The 17,260-nt window shown below is 48.6% G+C and overlaps 2 protein-coding genes across 4 annotated transcripts in view; one reads left to right on the top strand and one right to left on the bottom strand.

The window, feature by feature from the left end:
• The first annotated feature begins 432 nt into the window (after positions 1 to 432).
• Positions 433 to 9,940, top strand: LOC136022549 (ficolin-1-like). Its single transcript, XM_065696012.1, has 10 exons — positions 433 to 526; positions 1,351 to 1,464; positions 2,192 to 2,245; positions 4,055 to 4,081; positions 5,397 to 5,432; positions 5,701 to 5,746; positions 6,831 to 7,008; positions 7,426 to 7,555; positions 8,465 to 8,599; positions 9,483 to 9,940. The coding sequence occupies exons 1-10, from the start codon at positions 448 to 450 to the stop codon at positions 9,728 to 9,730; spliced, it is 1,047 nt and encodes a 348-aa protein (XP_065552084.1). The 5' UTR covers positions 433 to 447; the 3' UTR covers positions 9,731 to 9,940.
• A 3,612-nt stretch (positions 9,941 to 13,552) lies between these two features.
• Positions 13,553 to 17,260, bottom strand: part of LOC136022332 (dual specificity testis-specific protein kinase 2-like) — a 39,578-nt gene continuing 35,870 nt past the window's right edge. For all 3 annotated transcript variants that reach the window (XM_065695474.1, XM_065695475.1, XM_065695476.1), the window contains exon 9: positions 13,553 to 16,896. In XM_065695474.1, coding sequence (XP_065551546.1) covers positions 16,795 to 16,896 — 102 coding nt within the window. In that variant the 3' untranslated portion in view covers positions 13,553 to 16,794. The remainder of the gene's footprint in view (positions 16,897 to 17,260) is intronic.

The raw sequence follows: 17,260 nt of genomic DNA, 5'->3' as shown, positions 1-17,260 counted from the left end.
GGCCTCATTTGACCTTGCGCTTTTTGGCTCTCAGTGCCTTGGTTTCCCCATCTACACGCTAAGCTATGCTCTTTGTGAAGAGTCATTTGTAGCAGGCAGGATGAGGGGAACTGTCTGCACTCAGCTAAACCTATGATTTTGCTGGTTCATTTCCTTTAGAAATAAAATACAGGAGTGAAAAGCATCCAAAATTTGCAGAGGACAGAGGCGAGGCAGGCTGGGGCAGCAGGACAAGAACTTTCCCATCAGACTTGTGAGAAGTGGCTTATTTGGGAAACACCTTGAGACCCAGCTAGAGTCCCAGACCTGAGAGCAGGCAGTGGGCAAGCGCAGAATTGGAGCTTACACTGGGATTTTTTGTTAGTTATAAAAGGCTTAGGTGGATCAATGCTAACGACAGCGCCTGGAATGTGGATGACAGGAGCTGTGCACAGAGCAGAGCCTGCCATGGGATGGGCAGCCCAAATCCTCCTGGCACTGCTCAGCCTAATAGCAACTATTTGTGATGCCCAGGACACCTGCCCAGGTGAGTGAGGCACAAATACTACTGCAATCCCACTGAGATAGCCTGCTTCAACTTCCCCCATAACACAAGGAGATTGGGTGAGGGTGGAGGGATATGATTATTTTCCTTCCGTGCTTCTCTTAATTCAGCTGTAAGTGGGAGGAGGGTAAGGGGGGGGGGGGAGGGCTGACATCTCAGTAGCCACTTTACAAAACTGCTAGTTCCAACCAAAGATGTGGCATCCTCCCCAGCTTACCAGTGTCATCTCCAGGAACAGGCTATCCCAGTTGAGGTTTTTCCATCCTGGTGGACAGGTTTTTGTTCATGGCACCTTGGCCCAGTTACTAAAGGATGTAGTGCAATACAGAGGATTGGCCAAGTGCTTGCTGGGTGCCAGGAACCCTGGCAGCTTGGGGATGCTGCACAAAGCTTTTTGTCTATATTCCTTGGGAAGGCAATAAGGGCAATTTCCAACCGACCTGCTGTCAGGAAATTTAGTAGAACCTTTACTGTCCACAGATCCGTCAGTGTCAGTTACTCTGCTGTCAATACTCCCTCAGGGCACCTCTCAGGTTTTGTTTTATTAAGCTACAGTGTATTTGTCATGCATGTAATGGCATATATAACAGCCTCCTCTCCTACTGAACTCCCCTGAAGCCAGAGGGTCATTGTGTAGATCCTCTAATACGTGAGCTCTCAATGCCATCAGTTGATTCACACACCTCCAAACTCCCACCCTCATTTCTTTTTCTTGCACTGTTTCTCAACTCCAGAGGGTTCAGTTTCCTCTCCAAAATATTTCAGAGCCCTAATAATCTCCACAAAGACTGTCTTCATTTCTGCAGAGGTGAGAATAGTGGGACTCGGTGATGCTGACCAGCTTGCCATTCTCCAAGGATGCCCAGGGAACCCAGGTGCCTCTGGTCCAAAAGGAGAACCAGGTCTCCCAGGAACAAAAGGTGAGACCCCAAAAGCCAGCAGTGAACACTCTGAGATGAAGTAGCTTTGTTGCTTTGGGTAGGAGAAGCTAATGCTGGAGCAGTGGCTCTCCTGGCACTGGCTTCTGCAACTGGAGAGTCAAGAGTGTAAACACTATGTCTAGAGATGCGCTGGTACACATGGAGTCACCTTTTTTTCCCTCAGTCCCACCACAAGTCTGAGCTGGTCCTGGGGTGTGAAGTGCTATAACTCAACTCATTTGTTTCTTCTAGAGTGAAAACATCTGTTTATTTCTGAGTCTTTATTGAACTGGCAGTTGGGAGGGAAGCTGTGATGCTCCTGCATGTTTACCAGGAGCAGCTGGGGAGCTGTGCAGGCACCCCATACCCAAGGAAGCAAGGGAGATGGGTGTCCTTAGGGGTTTCATAGCCAACTCATGGAGAAGGCGAACCACATTAGCAGAGGGAAGAGATCCACGGCGGCAAAATCCATGGTCTGGCTCCAGGATGCACAAGGGTTGTAGGAATTCCTATGTGAACTGCAAATTAGGATTTGCAATGGCAGTACCAGTATAGTGTAGCTTCAGCAGAAGAAAAGGAGTAAGATAGGTTGCAGGATTGAATATAATTAACAAAACCCAGCTTCCTTGTTCCTGTGAAAGCCAAGGCCCAGCTGCCCGGGCTTCTGTATCCCCTCCCCTCTGGTCAGTTTGCTATGTGCATGTACAGACTGCATCTTTCCTTGCAGGAGAAAGGGGAGCCCAGGGACTCCCTGGGAAAGCAGGACCACCTGGTGTAAAAGGTAATGTGCAACGTATTCAGGTCTAATCCATAAATCTACCCAAGTTCAGGACATACTGGGACACAGAGTCTATAGACATGAACTGTAGTGCTGGTCACAGTCCAAGAAAGAGCCCTGAAGTAGTGTAAGTAAAGGAGAATTTGGGGGTATGGATCTTGCATGGGGCGAGTAGTAGAAAGAGTGTCCTTGAGTGGGGCCATAGAATCATAGAATCATAGAATAGTTAAGGTTGGAAAGGACCTCAAGATCATCTAGTTCCAACCCCCCTGCCATGGACAGGGACACCTCACACTAAACCACCCCACACAAGGCTTCGTCCAACCTGGCCTTGAACACTGCCAGGGATGGAGCACTCACAACCTCCCTGGGCAACCCATTCCAGTGCCTCACCACCCTAACAGGAAAGAATTTCCTCATTATCTCCAATCTAAACTTCCCCTGTTTAAATGTTAACCCGTTACCCCTTGTCCTGTCACTACAGTCCCTGACGAAGAGTCCCTCCCCAGCACCCCTATAGGCCCCCTTCAGATACTGGAAGGCTGCTATGAGGTCCCCACGCAGCCTTCTCTTCTCCAGGCTGAACAGCCCCAACTTTCTCAGCCTATTTTCATATGGGAGGTGCTCCAGTCCCCTGATCATCCTCGTGGCCTCCTCTGGACTTGTTCCAGCAGTTCCATGTCCTTTTTATGTTGAGGACACCAGAACTGCACACAATGTTCCAGGTGAGGTCTCACAAGAGCAGAGTAGAGGGGCAAGATCACCTCCTTCGACCTGCTGGTCACACTCCTTTTGATGCAGCCCAGGATACGGTTGGCTGTCTGGGCTGCAAGCGCGTATTACAAGCCATATTACAGAGGAAGGCATTACTCTTCTTATCAAAGTTCCCCGCTGACCCTGACCACCCTAAAATCAGACAACTCCTTATTCCCACCCTACCAGCCTCTACACAGCAAACCTGCCCAAAAGCCTCCCCTCTTTGAAGAGCTTTGCCATGCTTCCTCCAGGATGCCTGGTGAAGATACGCAATGCCAAGTGTTTCCAGCAGACTCCAGGCCTGGTCTTGGTGTGCAATGCATTTGTCACTCACTTGACCAGGATGATGCGATCAAAGCTCTAGGAAACAGCTGGCACAGGGTGAAGCAAGGATGGAATGGGGCTTCTTCACAATAGTATGAGCCCCTGAAAAGAGGACAATGTGTGCTGAGAAATCAGCTTCCACTCCATCCAGGCTGTACTTGAGGTCTTCAGCAGGATCTGTGTGCTGCAGACATTGGAAAATTGTCTCTTCTAGAGAAACCAGTTCCCAGAACAAGGTGGCACACAGGAACTGAGCACAGATGTACTGACTAGCTGGGAAAACAGCCCTTTTTGCATGCTGAGTATGTAGCTATTTCCTGGCCAAAAGCACTAAAGACTGAAACTCCAGCAGGAGATGAATGAACCTACTGGAAAAGCAGCTGTTGCCCCAGATTTCACAGGTGACTGACTGAAAATGGGAAGTTCCCACAAAAAGTCACTGAGATGGCGTTGAGAATCCCCGATACACTCCAGGAGATGGAGAAGCATTTCCCTCTCCCCTGTCCTGCTCCTCCTGAGCTCTTCTGAGAGATGCTGCTGATCAAGAGAGCAGACAGGCTGGGTGGCAGCACCAGCTGAGACACAGGAGAGCACCATGGCTTCACACCACTTGAGAGCCCTCATCTGTACATTTGGGACATACGTAGGGGGTGGAGCAGATACTTGGGGAGTCACAGTAATCCACTTGCTTTGAATCATCTGTGATGAGCATTTTCATCCTGTGTCTTGCAGGTTCAGCTGGAGAGCCTGGCTTCCCAGGTAAATTATGCTGTGCTGAATTTATCATGTGAGCTGGTTTAGTTAAAATACTACTCTGTGATGTTCAGGAACAAAACACCAGGTGGAGAAACTATAGAGAAATAAAGCCCCCCACATGGGGGGCTGTTTGGTGGCAGTTGTGCCCCACTGTAGGCTCAGCCCTGGACCAGATGGTGTAAGCAGCAACTCTCCCAAACCAGCTCTTCAGCAACAAGGGCTGCCCTCAGTTCCCCATGCTGCTGAAGAGCACCATCACCTGCAGAAACCACAGGGCTTCCCATACCCCAGCCTGAGGGACCAGCCAGATTTGCGCAGACCTCTGACCTTCCTGTGCTATGGCAAAAAGCAGAGGCTCAGAGGAAATTCAGTCGCTGTCAGTGACAGGGGAACATGTCTTTCTACCAGCACTAGCAAAAGGATAGAGAGGAAACAAAGGTTTTTTCCTAATGCCACCATCCCGCATGCTAGGGCCACTGGCACCCGTCACTGAGAACTGGGTGCACTGAGGCTGCCCTACAAGTTTGGCTTGTAATACCTGTGGACCAAGCACTGCTGATCTGGTGGCTCATTCAGCACAGCCGTCTCAGCTGCTCCCAAGCCATTGACTCTGCCATCAGCAAACATTCCCATCTTGGGGCTGTGACCCTGCCTTCCCACATGTGTGTTTCCTCCTCCCACACCCATCTGCTCCTGTCGCAGCCCAATGGGACTCACTGGCACAATGTATACCCAACTCCATGGGCTGGCCAGCAGCAGGCAGAACAAGCAGGTCCGACAGACACATCTTGTGTCAGTCTTGCCATTTGGACCTCCCAGCCCCAGATCAGGTGTCAGGGGAAAATACATCATGCTGGGTCCAACAGTCCAAGAGGCAAGGCTGCTGCTCCTTGTGGATCTATAATGTGTCCCAGCCTCCTCGTAGCCACCCTGTGTGCCTGTTGGATGACCTGGAGAGTTGCTTCCCAGTGACTGAGGGTACTGGGTATCACTGCTGTAATAACAGGACTCTGTGACTTAGGTTCCCACCTGCCATTCTCCCTCTGTGCTCTCCTGGGTCTGTGCAAATGGGCTGGTGGGTCTTCTCCAGTGGGCACAGAAGCAGCTGGGGCAGAACTTTTACTGAGTTACTCATCCTGCCTGGTTTCTCTGTGCCTCTGTTGTGTGCACAGAGGAGCTAAACCCTTCTCATAACATCACAGCTCTCTACCAGTGCAGCAGGATTTGTTTCGAAAAGCAAATGATGTCATGTGCTGGAGGAGGGGAGAGCAGGGTGTGGAAGGTGAAGAGCAGCTGATTGGTGTTGTATGTCCAACAGGAATGAAAGGAGAACCTGGATTTCCAGAAACCTGGGGTAAGTTTCATTCTAAGGTACTTCATGACACTGGGCTTTCCAGAGCAGATAGTGGTGGAATCCCTGCACCAGAAGTCAGGATAGTGCAGCAACAGTGACACTGAAGGACAGAATGAGGAAATATCACTGTTAATCCATTTGCTTCTGACAGCCATAAGCTGCTTCTGTGTGTCTACTCTAATCCAGCCAGGGCAGAAAAGTCCTGTCCTCTGAGCGCTACCTGAGTCATCTGTCAGGTTTTGAGAGCCTCTGTGTCCTGGTTTCCAAGATGAAACCACTAGAAACAGCTCTACAGACATGCTGCCACTTCAAAGGTAGTCATACCACCATGCTTGGAGTGGCAGGTACAGTAGATGCAGCACTCACATGTGTGATAGTGCTCAGATTAACTTAACCATTGGGAACAGAAAGAAAGAAAACAAACAAGCTTCAGTTGACCCATCTGTCTCCATGAGCTAAAGCCAAAGCAGGACTATAACACACTCTGGCTACACCTGGATGCCATAGGGCCACAGTCATGTGCAGAGACACACTCGGGCACATCAGAGCTGTTGTAACACCAGACGCCAGTGAACTGGCCCCTTGCTGCCCCAGAATCTCCTCTGCCCTTTTATGTTTACTGGGCATGTAAAAATATTTCACTAATAAGACACAGGCCAAGTCCAGCACCATCCCTCCCTTAGGAAGGACACCCATGCCCACAAGACAGCCTGGTACAGCTCTGCATTCACTCGTCAAACGGCACACTCAGACACCCACTTCACCAGCACCACTGTCTCAGGTCATCTCCGAAGGCTTTCCCCTGTGAAAGCCACAGAGGCAACTGGAAGCTGAGATGTTTGAAAAGGACCATTCCAGTCAATCCTTTCACAGCTGTGAATCTGAGTTTCTATCATCAGGTGTGGCTTTTGGGAGGAAGAATAAATTTATACATTATATATATGAATACGGTCAAAAGTGACACCTGTCCAACCTTCAGAAGTGATATCTGTCCAACCTGAACACTGTTTTCTCTGTTTCAGGTAGGTGTTTTTCCGTGTCACCCCTCCTTTGCTGCTAACTACCCAAACATTCCTTGTACACCACACACACATGCACGCATTCCTGAGCCTGGGCAAATTCTTGGAACATGAGTTTGTCATCCTTCTCAGAGCAGCTCCATCACCCATGCCTCCAAAAGAGTCACTGCAGATGAGAGGAGTCTGAGCACCTTAGGCTATCTCTTAGAATGTACCCATCTCTGCTATGACATATGGATTACGGACTCAGAAGCTGCAATGGGGTTTGGCTTCCAGTACCCGTGTGCCAGAGTCCTGCAGTGCAAAGAGCCAGCTGGGAGGCTGAAGGGCTCAAAGCCTCAGGCTTAGGGCATGAGGTTGATGTGCTCCCTGGATGCAGTGAGCCCATTGTAATTCTTTCCACTCAATCTCTTTCCCTGATTTGCACAGAAGCCAGGAACTGCCAAGAGCTGTTGGGTAGAGGCAAGATCCTGAGTGGCTGGTACACCATCTATCCCCAAGGCTGCAATGCCACCACCGTCTTCTGCGACATGGACACCGATGGCGGAGGGTGGATTGTGAGTAGGATGAGGAGAGGGAGGTTTCTAAGTTCCTACAGAGGTTTTTATTAAGGCTGCAAAGGATGGCATGGAAATAGAAACAAAAAGAGAGGAAAACACATACTGAGGGGACAGCCGAGACTCATGTCAGCAAGCCTGGGTGAATCCCTGTGTATGTAGGGGAATTCTCCTGGGAGATATCTCTGGGAACAGGCTGAGTACAACAGACCCATGCCCTGCTTAAATCAGAAAATCATTATCTCCTCATTTCAAGGGGCAGATGGAGGAGGTCTGTGAATGACAGATTCCTCTGGAGTTTGGTCCCCAGAGACCTGCAAGAGTGTCCTGACACAGGTAGAGCATTTGCTGGGCCATCTGGGCGCTAGGGGTGCTTTTGGGTGTGGGTGGCAGGCCTGTGGTTCTCCTTTCCTGCAGGTTTTCCAGAGGCGGTGGGATGGGTCAGTGAACTTCTTGCGAGACTGGGATTCATACAAACGAGGCTTTGGAAACCAGCTGACTGAGTTCTGGCTGGGGAATGACAACATCCACTTCCTCACCTCAGTGGGTAAGGTCTGTCTCTGTCCTGGACTGGGGCCCTCACAGTCCAACCCCTGTAGCACACTCAGTCATTAAAGGACTCTGAACTTCCTGCATCTATCTGAGATCCCAATAGTTAATCCTAAACAGCATACAGGCCCTTGCAGCCCATAGCACACAGGAAATTGCATTCTAAAAAAAAGAAAAACTAGAAGCCAGGGAAGAGAATGAGCTGGTTATATGACCCATCCCAGAGATAGGCCAAAATATCTTCCCATCTTCCTACTAGGACTGGTTGTGATGGCAGTCATCTTGTTCACACACAGCCTTGGAGTCACAGCAGTACAGAGAGTTCTGCGTGTGTAGCTCTCATTGCCCATGACCACCCAACATCAGATCAGAAAAGGTGCTTCATAAGAAAGCCATCAATGCTTCTGCAGGAATTTCAAATAAATCATGATCTTGAGAGACAGTAGCAGAAGCTCCAATTAAGTTCATAGAATCATAGAATCAGCTGGGTTGGAAAGGACCGTTAAGATCATCAAGTCCAACTATTCCACAGCACTGCCAAGGCCACCACTAACCCTCGTCACTGAGGGCCTTGTCTCCACAGTGTGTGAACACTTCCAAAGACCGTGATTCCACCACTGCCCTGGGCAGCCTGTTCCAATGCCTGAGCACCCTTTCAGGGAAGAAGTTTTCCCTAATACCCACTCTAAACCAAACCTGGCACAGCTTGAGGCCATTTCCTCTTGTCCTATCACTTTTTACTGGGAGCAGAGACCAGCCATCTCCTGGCTCCATCCTCCTGTCAGGTACTTGCAAAGAGATACAACTTTCTTAAGTTAGCTCAGAGATTCTTAAACCTTTCACCCTGAAATCCAGGGGTGTGGTCACCAATCAGCCCTGCACCACTGCTGTCCATCTTTTCTTCTAGGACTCTCTGAACTCCGCATTGACCTGAGAGACTTTGAAAACAACTACTATTTTGCCAAATACTCTTCATTCAGAGTTTTAGGAGAGTCTGAGAAATATAAACTGGTTCTAGGAGACTTCCTTGGTGGAAACGCTGGTAAGTCAGCATCAGCTCACTGGGAAATGCTGTTTTCTAGATCATTTCAGAAGTGTTCAGCATTTATGGTGGAGAGCTGTATTACACAAACTCCTTGTACCATCTACATTTTGGGTAAATCTTTAAAATTGGCCATGGTACCTCAGGTGCTGAGTGACCTTTGTGTGAGGGAAGGACAAGGACCACCCTCACCCAAAGGAGCGTGACCTACAGGCCCAGCCACATGGTTTAGCAGCAAATGTGGAGCATGATCCTGAGCCACACCTCATCCAACGTAACCTTCCCAACAGCTCTGCAGCAGCTGGGCCAAGTTCTCCTTACAGCTATATTGAAAGGAAATATTTGCACACAAGGTTTGCATTTCCAGGGCTGGGGTGCTGTTAGCATCCCAGTGCATCAGCACTGCATCCTCTTAATGCCTGATGTTCTGCTTTGCTTTAAAAAACAAACAAATCCTTGCCAAAATTCAATACCCCTCATTCAGAAATGAGTGAAACCAGCACATGAGATAGCAATGTTCTGGGTTTATATGGCTTTGTACACTGCAACTCCGATAGTCCAGACCTCAGTATGTCTGCAGAGAATCTGAGCAACAGAAGTGAGCTGAGCGCAAGAGAAGTGACTCCTGTGTAACTGTGAGGAGAACCTGGTCCATTTGATTCAGAAGTATAGATACGTTCTCTGTGCTTTAGCAGTCCTGGAAGAGCTCAGGATGGTCTGTTCCTCCAGGACCAAGAAGGAAACCTGGGCAACCAAGAGAATAGCAGGATTTATAAATTCTGCCTTGCATCCAGCAAGGCCCACTGATGCCCTGCAGTGGTGCTCAGACATGTCAGGTTTTGTACTCTCTACTGAAGTAACTGTGAATGTGTGCTCTCTGCAGGAGACTCCTTATCATACCACAAGGACATGCCATTTTCAGCAACAGATGAGGACAATGACATGAGCTCCTTTAACTGTGCGACAGAATACAAGGGAGCATGGTGGTACAACGACTGCCATTACTCTAACCTGAATGGGATGTACTGGTTGGGTGTTCACGGGAGCTATGCTGATGGCATAAACTGGAAGACAGGCAAAGAATACCATTACTCCTATAAGCGAACAGAAATGAAATTCAGGCCAGTTTAATACGGCAAGAGAATGTCTGACTACCACCATCAGGTGCCATTCAACAGCCTAGAGTAGGCACAAAACAATGTTGTTTGAGGGCAAAACTGGACCAGGATAGATATTACAGCTTGTGCCTTCAGGCTAGAGCAGACTTTTAGAGACCTCAAGAGACTGGTGCTGGTTTGAGCTCCTGTAAGCACAAAACTCTCACCCTGGACTATCTCCAGCAGCCCCACAAATGCTCACTGAGTCTGAGCATCTTTTTCTGAAAAGTGCATTGCCTTGATTTAAAGTGATGGTGAAGCTACAGTGTCTCAGTAAAGATTTCAGATATTATCACTTTAAATGGTGATTACTGGTAATTTTCAGTCTTTCCACATATATGAAGCTACCAGTGCTCTTGCAGCCTGTTTTTCTGTTGGACCCAAGAGCCATATGAAAGGCACTGAATACCCAGCAGCCCCCTGCTCTCTCCTGTAGGCTGTGACAGAGCCACAATGTAAACTGGCATGGAAAGAACTGAGCTTCCAGCACAGGGCTGTCAACCACTGTCACCTGCCTCCTTCTCTCCCTACTGCCTCATAAAATCTGTGCTTCAGGACCTCAGCTTCTGGAACCACAGGAGTGTTGCCCAGCACTTCCCACCATGACAAAACTGCAGCCACTCCTCCAGGGCACATTTCTAGATCTCATTCTTTAGCCACTGTGGACTAAGAACTGGATACAGAACAGTCTGTCCAGCAATATTTTTGGTACCAGGACACTACAGTAGTCCCAAGTCAAGCCTTGCACAAGTGAACATAATGTAAATTGCCAGGAGGTGCAAGTATCTTCCATTTCACCTTGTTTCCAGTGGCATTTGAAGATGGGCTATCCACTGGCAGATGGAGGCAGTTCACAGTTACTGTGATATTGTATTTGACTATTAGCAGAACTGGTTAAAGAGGCTCTTCTTCCTTGATTCCTCCTCCACAGGGGGGGAGAGCTTGGTGCTATCTCCTCACTACAGGGACAGACCAGAGTCAGTGGAAGCAGAGTATTTATGTTCCTAATGGACCAAGGTTTATCACACGGTTATTGCATATGTGTGTAGCAATGACTGCTACAGCCCTCAGTACTGAATCCAAACTTTGTGGCTGAGAAAAGCAAAGAGGTCACTCATCCAGCACACCAGAGCCAGTCAACGATATGCTAAGAAATAAATCTAAGGCCTATTCACTAGGCCCTGTCCCTGCTTACTTCTCCAGGAGCTGTGTTTTGTTTTTTTGACAGTTTGACGTGTCCTCAGCAGGAGCAGCAGCAAGGTCTCAAGCGTCCAGCCATGCCTCACCCAATCAGCCACTGATGTTGTTGTCTCAGAGATGCCCAAAGTGCCAGTTCTGCAGAACCACAGACTCCTCTGCAGAGATGGAAGAGCTGGTGCCGACAGTCAGTTTTAACTTAAATTCTGCTAAAAGTGCTGAATATCATTTCTCTGCTCCCTTCTATCTTCTCCTATTACTAGATCATTTAAATTTCATCTGTGAAGGACACCAATGTTACAAGGATTAAGAGAACACCAAAATCAGTTCACACAAACCCATCTAGTTGATATTCCCAGACCGTCACCCAACTCCATGGAGGAAATGTTCAGGTATGACAAACCATCACCAGTGCTAGGTGCCTGGCTGCAGAGTGAAATTCTCATGCATCCCCTAAGCTGGTGCAGTAAACCACGGGTTGGCAAACCACTTCAAGGCAGGAAAATGCTTCCTATGCTGATACAGGCATGTGGGGCAGAAGGTCCTTGGCCTTAATGGTCCATTTCAGCCACCATGCCTGCAGCAGTCAGAGAGGGTTCATGACTCCAGCCAGGAAGAACTGAACCACTAAGGTCAGGATGCAGTTCCCTAGATACATACACATACCATCAGCCTGGCACTCCCACCTTCCCCCATCAGCTTTCACATCTGACCAGTGGGTGAAGAGGCAGGGAACAGACCTGAGATGTCCTAAAGTAATACGCTCCCCAAACTCTCAGGATACCATCCAGTCCCTCTTGCTTTTCATTCTCTTGCCAAGGGTCCCCAGAAGAAAACCAAGAATAGTCCCAGTCAATCTGTGACTGATCCTAGCCACTGCTCATCTCAAGGCTTTTTTTCTCTGTCCTGGAAAGCTCTTTCTGTGTTTGAAATTTTGTATTTGGAAATCCTCTTCTCCTCATTAGCAGACATGGAAAGGGCCAACTCTGAAACATAGAAATTACAACATCCCTGGAGCTTCTCCAGACATTTCCCTTGCTGCAAATAATGACAAGTGAGGCTGCGGTAGTCACCAGCAGAGCAGGTGAGCCAGGCTATGAGGTGTGGGGAGAGGACATGGTTTCTGCAGTATCAGGGAGCCAGACACATGATGAGAGGCTGGAAGCATCTCTGATGGCTTGTTGATGCACAGCCATCTGAAAGCAAAAGCAGGGCCAAACTAGTCCTCTCAGGTCCCACCAAGTCCAGTCTCCTGCCCAGATCAAGGCTGCCTCCAGCAATGCCCTCCAGCATTGTCTGGGACGTGGGAAGACTCAGGAGTCTGAACCACCCACGTGATTGCTGGCAGCCTCCAAGGGCTGCAATACAGTTCTTTCCAAGGATGAACACAGCACTTTGGCCATGTGCAAGTGCCCAGAGGTTTCGCAGCTGTAAATCTGAAATCCGACTGACTCCCAAGAAACTGGACTTTGGAATGAAAGGTCTTCTTCTGAGACAAGGAGGCACAAAATTAAATACAAACGTTTGTAAATAAGTAGAATCAGTTCTAAGCAATGTTAAGTTTGATGGCTTTGTAACAGTAGTAATGGAAAATAACTGAGGTACATGTTTCACAGAAGAAAATAATATATATAGTCAGAGTGCAGTCAGAGAACATAACGAGAATCCTTGTATAAGATAAACCATTGTAGCTGGCATAGTTTTAGGTCTTTATGACCTTAGTACAAAAAAAGTGTAAGAAAACAGGATAGAAAAACAGGACGCGTAGATAAAGAGTATCTGAAACTAGCAGATGTCCAGGATGGGCTGCAGCTAAACTAACTGATAAGTAGGACAGGATGATTGCTATGTCTGCAGTGTTAACGAACCAATTAAGCTGGTGTAAGCATTATCTACTGCATGTGCTTCAAAGGCTGCCAGAAGTGATGAAGATTGTTGGAAGAAGTAAACGATCCTCAAGAGACCACCACCACATTTTTGTACGCATGCGGGGAAACTTTCTGGAAGAATGATGTAATACATACGCAGCCTCATGAATATGCATGTATGTATGTAATGAATATGTATACATAGCGACTATACAAGGACGGCTTGTTTAGCAATTCGGGGAGACACGCTAGGGGGAGCTATCCCCCGTGTCTCCCGGGGCCGCAATAAAGAATAGCTGCTTGTCAGCTTGAAACCTTTGTTGGCGAGCTCCTGATTTCCTAACACCGATGAGAGGAGCTCAGAGACCTGAGTTTCAGCACGGCTCTATGATAGGGGTTTGGTGGCAGCAGACCTGGTGGTCCTGGCGTTGTGAATAACTTAGATTTTCTGAGGTGTCCTTGTTGAGAGCTGTTACCTTGTGCCCACCCAAATGAAGTGAAGGGGTGACTTAAGACACCAGCTGACACTGCCACAAACCAAGATACTCAGAATACCATTCTGTCATGGGTAATACTCTTCTGTAAATTACTTTAATTAAAGTTTTATTATGCCAGGCTGATGGAGCACAAAGCTGTTCATTTAGTTGTGTTTGGTGCCTCTGCTTGGAAACATGGCATTTCGGCAGCACCACACAGCAGACCCAGGATGATTAAAACACAGCAGCCAGGGCTGATGTAGAAAAAGACCCACTAGAATTTATTCCTAAATAGCATTTATAAAAGCAAACAAAGAAACAATGGAGGATGTAGGAACCCATGATCCATGGGGAACAGCATGGCCAGGTCCATGCCATCAGCCACCTGCACAGCAAGTGGGCAACAGAAGGAAGAGGCAAAAGCTCCTGGTCTGGTCCAGCAAAGGGGAGCCTGCTGCACTATCCCAGAACCTCCACCCACGATCACAGTTACTTCAGTTCAGTGCCAGGACTCCAAGACACGAAATTCAACCACTGACCTGGTCTTTGCAACAGACTGGCATGGGGAAGTCAGGCCCTGCACTTCCAGGACAGGGGCTTGTACCTGGAGGGCATTTCAGCAGGTTTCCCATGCTCACATCTCACCAGTGAAGAGAAACTCCTGGCCCATAAGATGCACTAGGGAAGTTCCCAGACCACTTCTGTTCTCTGCAGGCTCCCCAGTTGGTTCTGCTAGTCCACATGGTGCCTGCAGAAAGTCTCAGTGCCACCTGCTCCTGCAGCAGGTACGAAAGGTCCTTCTAGCAAGGATATTCTTCAGTCACCTATGATCCAGAGTATGTCCCCATCATGAGAGTAGATGGGGCACATGCCAAATCCAGAAGAAACACAATCCTTACAGCTCAGACTGTGCTGGCTAATGCTGTGTGTGCTCTGTGCAGAAATTATAAACACACACCCCTGCATCTGTTTAATCCTTGAGCAAGCTTCTTACCCCCAAGCAGATACACAAAACCAAAACATCTTCCTTCATACCACAGCATCACCAAAGTACACACAACTCCACATACCTCTTCTGCTATGGCCCAGTCCCACAGCTGTCACTCTGCAGGACCAGAGTCAGACATATGGCTGGAGGAAGGATGAACCCAGTCTCTGGTAGGGCACCATCAGCGCACCAAGCCTTGCTGGTCCTGGGAATGGGGTGGCCAGCAGAGGAGCAGCCTTGCAGGGAGACAAGACACCTTCACCCCATAAGAAGCCATATGAGGGATCAGTATGTTGAGTATGTATGATCTTCCTTTAGTCTACTCTTTTGTAGGGGAGGGCAGAGGAAGAATAGACTGCAGCTTGGCTGACCAGACAGTGGGGAAGGCTGAGGAAAGGCTTTGTGAAAGCAATGCATCTAGTCAGGGACTGAGCCAAGGTGGACAAGCTGTCCTTCATCCATAGTGGCCTTTGGAAAAGCCTTTGTATCCTTAATGCTTTGGTTGTTAGGACATACTGTTAAGATTCCTCAGTCTCAAGCCTATCCCTGCATGAAAGAAGTGCCCAGGGGAGCCTGTGAAGCTTTGGAAGGTTGCAGTAAGCTCCTCAGGTCTATCTCCTGGCAGCCTGAGAGTCACACATCCTGTGACTCTTGTCCAACACATTGCAGTGATGCTGGTGGTCACTACCTCTCACTGAAGACACACATACATATCAGTGCAGTATGCACTACTGCTGCAGTCCATTTCACTCCATTGGTCTGAAGTCACCAAACTGGTGCAATTCAAAAAGTGGTGCTCTCCTCCAGGTTGAAAAGCTTCCATTATTTTCAGTCTTCTACTTCTCAAGGCTTTGCTTCCCCCACACTGACAGTATCCAGCTGAGATGAAGGTATCTGCTGGGCAGTTTAGTGTTGAGCAGGAGGTTTCTTGTGCAAGTAAGTCAGTGTCCCACAAAAGCACAATGGCACCTTTGGGGAATGAGGAGCTGCAGGTGCCCCCAAGAGCCCCCTGGCTGATGTGCTGACCCTGGTGCCACTCAGTGTGTTTCATGACAGATTACAATTCTTTATAATCCCTGTTAAAAATGCACCATGCTCCTCCACTAAGTCTCTGTCCCAGCACACCATTGACACTCCCTTGTGCAGGCACCATGGCACAGAGATGTTAGATATACATGACACTAAACTGAGCTCCAAGAGCTTGGAATCATGGAAGGCCCCCATGCTGGAAGAAGGCCCCATCGGCTACATACTGTACAAATATTTTTTGGTAGACATATAAATGATCCTTGCTCCAAGGGCTTACAATCTACAAGAACAGAGCCACAGCTCCACCACTATACAGACATTAGACCTATTTACACCCACAGACATTTTGATCCCAGCAGAACATGGCTTTCAGACCAATGGCCCAGCAATCAGCTGACCTGGAGACAGGAACTCAATTGCTCACCCCCTTCTCTTAATTTGCAACATCAGACCATTTCTAGCTGTTATTCTTTCCACCTCTGGTTGGGGTTCACAGCCCCAGCACCATCCTCTGGCCCATAGAAGAAAACATGATATCAAAACGAAGTCTTTCCCTGGCTGCCTGAGCCCTGGTGTTTGTAAGGGTGTCCCACATTGCCAAGGAGGCAGAGGAATTAGTGGGGTGCTGAATGATGCTGGACCCAGCTCCCCCTGATTTCACCTCATAAGCTGTTGGCAATTTGCTCTTTGCAGTGGGACAAGTAGGAGGGAGGCAGAAGCCTCCATCCTTGAGCCCCAGTCAAGGGCAGCTGGGTGAAATCTAGACTGCTGTGTCTGACAAAGCTTTTCTGAGAGGAATGTTAGTTGGTACCTCAATAAGGCACACCCTCCCCATTGTCTTGGCTGCCACAGGTTGGCACCCCATGGGTGGCCCTGTTTGACTCTCCAAAACCTTGCCCAGGGCCTCCATGCCCAGGTGAGCCCTGACCCAGGCAGAGACCTTACAGAGCATACCTGTTCCTGTCCTGCAAGGCTGCTGGATGGGTGCTTTAAGGCTTTGAAATATAAGGTGACTCCAAACCTAACCAAGCAACCCCAAAGCCCCTCTACTTCTCATGGCCAGACCCCAGCCTTCCAAGGCCATGAGGATGGAGAAGGGTGAAGGCCCTGGGTCCAGGGGCTACAGGGAAGCAGGAGAGGATAATGTTTCTATCAGGAATTGGAAAGCATCCTTAAGGGAATTCAGGATCCTCCAGGATCATTTGCTTTTAACAAGCAAACAGACAAAGGCTGCTTTGTGTCCTAATTACATGTGTTAAAAAAATTAGCTAGGAAAAATATACCCTTGGTAAGTCCCTTCTCCATTTTTAACCCTGTTTTCCATCCAAGAAATTAGAGACCAAGACTGTTATTAAATAAATTCCAGCACATCACTTAGCTCTGCCCTTCCCCACCTTTCTTCTTCACTCCTGACCCCCCTCCAAGCAGTTAATTTACAGTTTGCGCAATTCTCTGCCAAGCCTCACAGGAGGCATGCAGCTCAGCCCAAAAGCAGATTGTCCCTCCTAGGTTCCATGCTCTCCATGACATCCTCCAACTCATCCAGGATTTCGGAGAATGATGGTCTCTTAAATGCTTCCACCTGGAATGAGAAGAGAAAGCTAAAGAGGACACCCTGGAATGGAGGCAGCTGCTCTGCAGCAGCTCTGGTGGCTCCCCAAGGTTGGGCAGTGGCATCCATCTATCATCAGCAGTGGTTTGGGTCACATGCCTGCTGATGGAGCTTTCTGTCACCACCACTTGGTGATCCAGGCCTGGGCTGCTGCAAAGAAGCAGATGCAGGAAAGGTTTCACGGTATGATACACCTCAAGCAGAGGCAGTGAGACGCTGAAAACCAGCCTGATGTAGAATCGTAGAATCACAGAACAGTCTGGGTTGGAAGGGACTTTAAAGATCATCTAATTCCAATTCCCAGCCATACCGTGACCTGGAAAGGGCGTGGGAA

The sequence above is a fragment of the Lathamus discolor genome, chromosome 15 (genome assembly GCF_037157495.1).
Source record: "Lathamus discolor isolate bLatDis1 chromosome 15, bLatDis1.hap1, whole genome shotgun sequence".
NCBI classification, from domain to species: Eukaryota; Metazoa; Chordata; class Aves; order Psittaciformes; family Psittacidae; genus Lathamus; species Lathamus discolor.
Note: the sequence above shows the minus strand (reverse complement) of the source record. Positions and strands in the feature narration are given on the sequence as shown.

Excerpts from the sequence above, each read along its gene's own strand:
- LOC136022549 (XM_065696012.1), top strand. The coding sequence starts at position 448 with ATGGGATGGGCAGCCCAAATCCTCCTGGCACTGCTCAGCCTAATAGCA. Across the intron at positions 2,246-4,054 it reads AGGACCACCTGGTGTAAAAG|GTTCAGCTGGAGAGCCTGGC; the intron begins GTAATGTGCAAC and ends TGTGTCTTGCAG. Across the intron at positions 7,556-8,464 it reads CCACTTCCTCACCTCAGTGG|GACTCTCTGAACTCCGCATT; the intron begins GTAAGGTCTGTC and ends CTTTTCTTCTAG.